This window comes from Helianthus annuus, unplaced genomic scaffold (genome assembly GCF_002127325.2).
Source record: "Helianthus annuus cultivar XRQ/B unplaced genomic scaffold, HanXRQr2.0-SUNRISE HanXRQChr00c243, whole genome shotgun sequence".
Taxonomy (NCBI): domain Eukaryota; kingdom Viridiplantae; phylum Streptophyta; class Magnoliopsida; order Asterales; family Asteraceae; genus Helianthus; species Helianthus annuus.
In genome coordinates, this window is record NW_023395759.1 from 1 (window position 1) to 7577 (window position 7577).

The window sequence follows — 7577 nt, forward strand, 5'->3', positions numbered from 1 at the left end:
TTGTTTCTCAACTTGCTACTAACTCGGTTTGCTTGCTAGCCTGGATTCCGCACTCGCTAGTAGGTTTGTATAACAAGGTATAGGTTTAGGTTCGTAATCCTCCGCGAAAAGGGACCTACAACAACCTATATAGAGATGGGCATAATACTCGGTTCCAAACCCGACCCGACCCGGTTCCAGTTCCTACCCACTGTATATAAGAACCGGTTCCGCCTTCAAAATACCCGTTGGTTCTTACCCGGTTCCACATTTTATAAAAAAATAGGGTCATACCCGGTTCCTACCCGGAACCAGTTCCTCCGTATACAAAAAAAAAAATTCAAGATAAGACAAGTCTAGAAGACGGAGTGGAATTAGAGAACAAGATAGTTGATGAAGAGGAGGATGAAGAAGTACAAACTAATGATTCGGAAGACGATTGTACCGAAGTGGCATCACCAAAGCGAGCCGCAAGTCAAATGGAAGCATCCACGAAATCGACAAGTAAACGGTCAAAGAAATAAACCGGCTTCAATATGTTTGTATTTTCTTTAATATGTTTGTATGTTTTTTGATTGATATAAGGAATTTTTGTTAAGAACCGGTTACGAGTATCATTTCAGCGATTTTTTAGACATACCCGGTGGAACCGGTTCTTCAGAGAACTCGCTTCCAATCTACCCGAGATCGGTTACTATCGGTTCCAGCATTCAAGCTCTAAACCCGGTTAGGAACCGGACCTGGTTCGTACAAGAACCGGTTCCGCTACACTATAACAAAAACCGTGTCCGGGTAGGAACCGTAAAAAAAATACCAGATATGCCCATCTCTAAACCTATACCTGTTTGTAGTGGTGGCCCAAGTTGAATGTGCAATTGGATTAAACAACTACAAAAGCCCAATGCAATGTGTTAAACACCTCGGCTGAAGAACCCTCCCTTCAAAAGCCCAAGATTTATTGGCCACGGCATCGTTTTGCTTAAAAATGCTGGATACAAATCACGTATAACATCTTAAACCCTAGAAATACATACCACCACACGCAACTGTCAAAATGTCAGACAACATACCATTCGAAATGCAAATGGAAATCATGAAAAAGCTTCCGGTCAAATCCTTGATTCACTTCCGATCCGTCTGCAAAGCATGGAACTCTCTCATCAATAGCCCTGATTTCATTACGCAGTACAACGGCCAACGCACAAACCCGCAACATCTATTTCTAACCTATTATGATTGTGGGGATAAATACGTTTCAATTGCTGATGATCATACTTTTCCCCACCACAAAGTTCCCCTCACTTTCCCCCAATGGCTTTTAGATTATGATTATGATCTAATCGGCTGCTCTCATGGCTTGTTGTGTTTGTCTTATTATGAGGACCAGACCAGAATAGCTATTATTTGGAATATTTTGATTCGAAAAGCAATCGCTGTACTTGTGCCTAATGTGGCAGGTGGGAAGGTTTATGAAAATGTTTTAGGTTTTGGGGTTTGTCGCGAGACTACCGACCCGAAAATTGTCAAGATTACACCTATTCGGAGTCAGAGTGCTATGGAACGTGTAACTTGGCATGCTGAGGTTTTTACTTTAAGCACAGGGACTTGGAGATCTCCATGTAGCAGCAATCTTCCTCGTAGTTCAATTGAGTTTGACAGTTACTGTGATCAGGTAGTTACTATAGATGGGTCTATTTATTGGCTTGCTGCTGATAGGGCTGATGTGGATGGTGGGTTTAGGTTCGATTACATGATTATTTCGTTTGATTTCACCCGTGAAGAATTTAAAGAAGTGAGCCTCCCAGATAGTTTAGCACACCAGAGGTATAAATATATTTTGTCCGTGTTAAAACTAAAGGAGTCTCTTGTTGTGCTTGAACATGTCAATGATCTGGCTTACGATGTATGGATGATGGAGGATGGGGTTTCTAAACTGTTTACAAAGCTATTCACTATTAATGTTAGCACAGGAGATGCAAAAGTAAAGTGATTTAGAAAGAGTGGTGAACCTATAATTAGCTTTAGTTTTTCAATCTACGATAATCGTAACAAAGTTGTTTATGAGCCCTACTCAAAACATAATGATAATGTTGTGATTGACAATATATTTGCTTCATATTATCTGATTCCCTACATGGAAACGCTGCTTCTGCTTAATCAGCCAGATCTTACGGTTCATAACCAAGTGGAAACCCTCAAATTTGAAGATGATTGGCTTCTAGAACCGAGTTTCAGTTATGGGTTTAACGGTAATTCTTTTCCTGAGGACGACTACTTTATGGATTATGGAATGGAATGGTGAAATGAAAAGAACAAGTGTGTTGATTCTAATGTTTATCATGCATTAATGATTCATCTTGTGTTGAATATAAGTTGTTTAAAATAAGAGAGGCTAAACCCTCCTTCACCATTCACCCCACTCTTATTCTCTGCACCTCTTACTTTTGTGTGTTTGTAATATCATTTTGGCCGACATTCTGTGGTTACCAACATGTTCTGTGGTTATCAACATGTTCTAGTTGCTTGATATATTTATAACAAGAGTAGATTGCAAATTTTATTTATTTAATGTAAATAGTAATTATTTTTAAAAAAGTTTTTCTAAAGTTGGGTTATGCTGCTCAGGATCCACCAACAAAGTTTTATTTCGGAATGGGTTATGCTGCTCAAGATTGACCAACAAAGTTTTATTTTGGAAACTGGCCCAGACTTGTTGGACCAACTAGACCGACTCAGCCTAGCTCGTATTTGATAATCATAATAATACTTACGGCATTGTTTTTCTTCTTCGACTCTAGTGTCTTCCCTTGAAAAAGCCCTATAAATTAAAATGTCAGACAACTTACCTTCTGACATCCAGGTAGAGATCATGAAAAGGATTTGTCGTGAGACCATTGGCCCTAAGATTCTCAAGATTACATATATTTTGAGTTGGTGGGATATGAAAAGTATAAGTAGCATCCCTTGGCAAGTTGAGGTTTTTACAATAAGCAAGGGACTTGGAGACGTCCATATAGCAATCTTATTCGTAAATCACTTACACGTGGCTATTCTCAAGTAGTTATAGATGGTTATCTTTATTGGCTTGTTGTTGATAGGATTGACTTTAATAATGAATATAGGTGTCATAATTTGATTGTTTCGTTTGATATGACAAGTGAAGAGTTTACAGAAGTATACCTTCGAGACAATTTAGCACACCAACCTATACAATCTAAACGTGATTTGTCCTTGTCTAAGCTTAGGGAGTCTCTTATGGTGCTACAACCTGCAATAGAGGCCCATAACCTACTTTACCATGTATGGATGGTGGAGGATGGTGTTCCAAAATCATTTACAAAGTTGTTCACTGTTAACCCGCCAGAAGCACCGGTAGTTCGTGTAAGGGGATTTAGGAAGACAGGTGCACCCATGATTGAAGTTGTAACAGGTCATCGCGAAGAACTTGCCGTTTATGTACCCTACTCAAAACACATTAGTTATCTTGGGACTATTCGATTAGCTTCATTTTCCGTGTTTCCATATATGGAAACGCTACTTCTGCTTGATAAGCCAAATTTCATTATTTATGAAAAAGGAAAGAACGAAGGCTTTAGAAGCATACAGTAAAGGTAAAGATGCTCTGATTTTTTTTTTTCTGTTTAGTTTATTTATATTCACAAACTGAATTTTTTGTGTATTATTTTTTATAAATTATTTGTTATAAAATTAGATAAAAAGTTAAAGAGTTCATTTATACGTATTAAAAAGTTAGTGTCCTCACAGCTTTCTGTGTCTTTATCTCCTTAACCGGACCTAGGGAAACAGATCAATCCTTATAGAAATCTTCTATTTTTGTCAAAATATCAAATATGTATTTAACTGAACTGAACAATGCTCAACTTAATAATCCTAAATAAAAGGTTCCAAGTAAATGCAGTATTTAGAACATGATTAACTAAATGAAGCATTTTAAAAGTAACATGTTAGATCCAGATTGCTGGGTAATATGAGAATGCTTAAACAGGGGATGCTACAAAGCCTCCCTCTTCACCATTGGTTCTGCCCATGGTTATTAAAACGCGTTAGGCGCAGCGTATAGGCCTCGCCCGGGGCCGTAAAAATCCCGACTAGGTGCCGATTAATCCCCGAGTAGTCTCCGATTAATCAAATTAATCCCCATTAATTCCGATTAATCCCGATTAATAGCTAGTCCCCACCCTGCCGCCCGACTAGCGATTACTACAACCTTGCTTGGGACCTAGGCGCAAAGCGCAAAAAAAGCAAGGGCCTCAGAAAAATAAAGCGCATAATGAAAAACAAATCAAAAATATATATTATGTATTAGAAAAAGAATACTATTCTTTAAGGGTGTGCCTATTGGCACACTAATGTGCCTATTGGCACACCAAACCCTAGCAAAACTAGGGTTTATCTATGCTGCGTATAGGTCAATACACAGCGTATAGGGTTAACCCTCTACGCTGCGTATTGACCTATACGTATCGTAGATAAACCATGGATCTCAGTGCCTAATAACCAGTCATTGCACAGAAAACAAGGTTTATATACGCTCCGTATTGGTCTCTACGCAGCGTATATAAACCATCTGAAAATTTGGGGTCATTTTGGTTGGTTTGAAGCATCAGATTTTTACAAGGTTTGTATACGCTACGTAGAGACCAATACGTAGCGTATATAACCTCTGTGAATTTTGTTTCAACATTCAGCCTATTTGTGGTATAAATTCACACCCGATTACAACGTTAACTCGCTTAAAATACATAACGAGTTAAAAATATATAATGTTTTTATTATTTAGTCGATGTCGTCGTTAATTTATTTAGTCGATGTCGTCGAAAAGCGTATAATGTTAAAATTTTGAAAAACGTATATACGGTTCGAATACTATAACTTAAAAATATTATAGCTTAAATAAGTGGAAATACCCGGGTACTGTTCGAATATGTTAAACCGTTTACAGCAAAAGTTTTATATGTACACCAAAAGTTTGATATATACAGCAAAAGTTTGTGCATACATAACAAAATGATAAAATGATAAAATACTATGGCTGTTGCTCCTGCTGCTGCTGCTGAAATACGCAGCGTATAGCTCTGTACTCCTCGTATTGCTTTATTCACGTGCCTAGACAACATCGTATCGGTGGCAAATCAGTCTGACATACGCTGCGTATGGATCTATACGCAGCGTATAGGCAGCGTATAAGGTTACCTATATACGTTGCGTATAGATCCATACGCAGCGTATGTCAGACTGATTTGACATGGTACTAGGTTTGACTGTCTGGTCGTGTACTTACCCCTTACATACGCTGCGTAGAGACCTAGACGCAACGTATAGAGGTAACCCTATACGCTGCGTATAGGTCTCTACGCAGTATATGTAAACCCTAAGTGTGTAGATAGCCTGCCAAGGTGTGCAAATAGTTAGAGCCTTCTTTAAATAAAATAAGCAAAATCTATTATATAACACTTTATATCATCAATTTAGTACCAAAAGTTCTAAAATATTATTGTAATTAGTGTGGAAGAGTAGTTTTCCTTAGATAAAAGTAAAGGTCTAGCTAGAATTTTGCCAGAATTTAGAGAATTTGGCTGGAAACTCTCCGGGATCTAGGAATGTTGCCGGAATGTGCACCCAAACCATCAATTTAGTACCGGAGGCATGTTCATAAAGACATGTCACATCGTTTTTGTATTTTATGAACGAAATACTTACACCAGTTTCTTATATTTTATAAATAAACGGATATGTATAATTGAATTTAAACATTTAATCCAATTCAATGAGAAATATACAGATTTTTCAATTTACGAATATCTTGAATAAATGAAAGAAATAAGAAAATCTTCTAAATAAATTGAATTTGAACATTTTATCTAATTCAACAAAAAAAAAAGAATTTTCAATTTACAAATATCTAGAATAATGAAAGAAATAAGAAAATCTTCTAAGTACTTTAATGAGTCTTTAACTAAAGCTTTAAGAAACTACTATTACCATGATTATTGAAGAAGTAACAGAAATTCTATATAGGCTAAAGAACTGCAATTGAAAAGAATTTTTCAATAAAACCTAGAATAATTTATACTCAGTTCTAGAAACATGAGGTTATTCACAATTGAAGGGCATACCAAATATGAAGTGATGGAAGTTATAAGTCTGATAATTTTGAAATTTAACGATCATCTCGTGTTGCATAAATAGAGTACCTCAAGTGTCTCCAAGCTATTGGTTTATACACTACTTGAATGTTTCCAAAGCCTTTTGTTTTCTCTGCTGTAAAACGCATATAAGTAAATCTCGCTGATCAAGCAGAAGTAGTGTGTCCATGTAGGGGTACACAAAAAATGAAAAGTTTACTGCATCAAAACCTAGATTATGATTATTGATGCGTTTTGAACATGGCTCATAAACAACAAGTTGTCTATGATGATCATTATCTATAATTTCCATTATAGGTTCACCAGTCTTCTTAAATCCCAGTACTGCTGCATGTGGTGTGTTAACATTAAAAGTGAATAACTTTGTAAACGAATTTGGAACCCCGTCCTCCATCATCCATACACGGAAACTTGAATTGTTGGCCTCTACACCGTGCTCAAGCACAACAAGTGATTCCATAAGCTTAGAAATCGACAGCTTATAACTATAACGAGGCTGGTGTGCTAAACTCTGTGGGAGGTTTACTTCTCTAAATTCCTCACTTGTCATATCAAATGAAACAATCAGATTATAAGATCCAAATCTACCATCAGTCTTAACCATCGTATCAGTAGCAAGCCAATTAAGAAACCCATTTACAACTACCTGTGAACCTAAACCAGATAATCGAATTGACTTATGAGAGGGATGTTATGTGACCTTCTCCAAGCCCCCGTGCTTAATGTAAAAACGACAACCTGCCAAGAAATGGCACTTAAGCTTTCTGTGTGTCTACGGCTTTTAAAATGTGTAATCTTGACAATCTTAGGAACACTAGTTTCACGACAAACCCCAAAACCCATAACGGATACGTATATCCCAGCCCCCACATCAGGTTCATAATGATCAACAACAGCAACAGCTTTTCTAATTGAAATATTCCAAAGAACAAACATGTCTGTTCGAGAGAAGAACCAACCATACAAGCACAATAAGCCATGAGAGCTGCCGATTATTGAAAAATATTTAAGCATTTTAACCAATAGAGGAAGAGTGAGCGGATCTCTCTGTTGAGGGAAATTATCATCATCAACAACTGAAAAATATTTGTTCGGGAATTTATCTGCATTTTCATAGCTTAGAAGTAGATGTTGCACCTGGCCGCTATAACCAGCGATAAAATCAGAGCTGTCGATTAGAGACTTCCATGCTTTGCAGACAGACCGGAATTGAATCAATGATTTCACAGGAACCCTTTTCATGATTCCCTTTCAAAAGGCAACATTTTGATATTTGAATTCTCAGAAGTTCTATTATTCTAGGGTTTATAGGGAAATCTAAAAACAAAATACGGGCTGGTCTAATTGGTCTTACAAGTCAGGGCCGGTATTTAAATTAAAACCTTGTTTGTCAATTCAGATCCAATTAATCAGTCTCTCTCGTGGTAACTT

The 7577-nt window shown here is 37.1% G+C and overlaps 2 protein-coding genes across 2 annotated transcripts; one reads left to right on the forward strand and one right to left on the reverse strand.

Annotated features, from left to right (window-relative positions):
* The first annotated feature begins 1033 nt into the window (after positions 1–1033).
* Positions 1034–1969, forward strand: LOC110892577 (F-box/kelch-repeat protein At3g23880). Its single transcript, XM_022139734.1, has one exon. The coding sequence runs from the start codon at positions 1034–1036 to the stop codon at positions 1967–1969; it is 936 nt and encodes a 311-aa protein (XP_021995426.1).
* Positions 1970–6225: 4256 nt separating this feature from the next.
* LOC110892576 lies at positions 6226–7388 on the reverse strand. Its single transcript, XM_022139733.1, has 2 exons — positions 6885–7388; positions 6226–6792 (listed from the first exon to the last, which is right to left on the reverse strand). Exons 1-2 carry the CDS (start codon positions 7386–7388, stop codon positions 6226–6228), a joined length of 1071 nt encoding a protein of 356 aa, XP_021995425.1.
* Positions 7389–7577: the final 189 nt, after the last annotated feature.

Coding starts and splice junctions, on each gene's coding strand:
- LOC110892577 (XM_022139734.1), top strand. CDS start 1,034: ATGTCAGACAACATACCATTCGAAATGCAAATGGAAATCATGAAAAAG.
- LOC110892576 (XM_022139733.1), bottom strand. CDS start 7,388: ATGAAAAGGGTTCCTGTGAAATCATTGATTCAATTCCGGTCTGTCTGC. Junction 6,793..6,884: donor TAAGTGCCATTTCTTGGCAG/GTTGTCGTTTTT, acceptor TTAGGTTCACAG/GTAGTTGTAAATGGGTTTCT.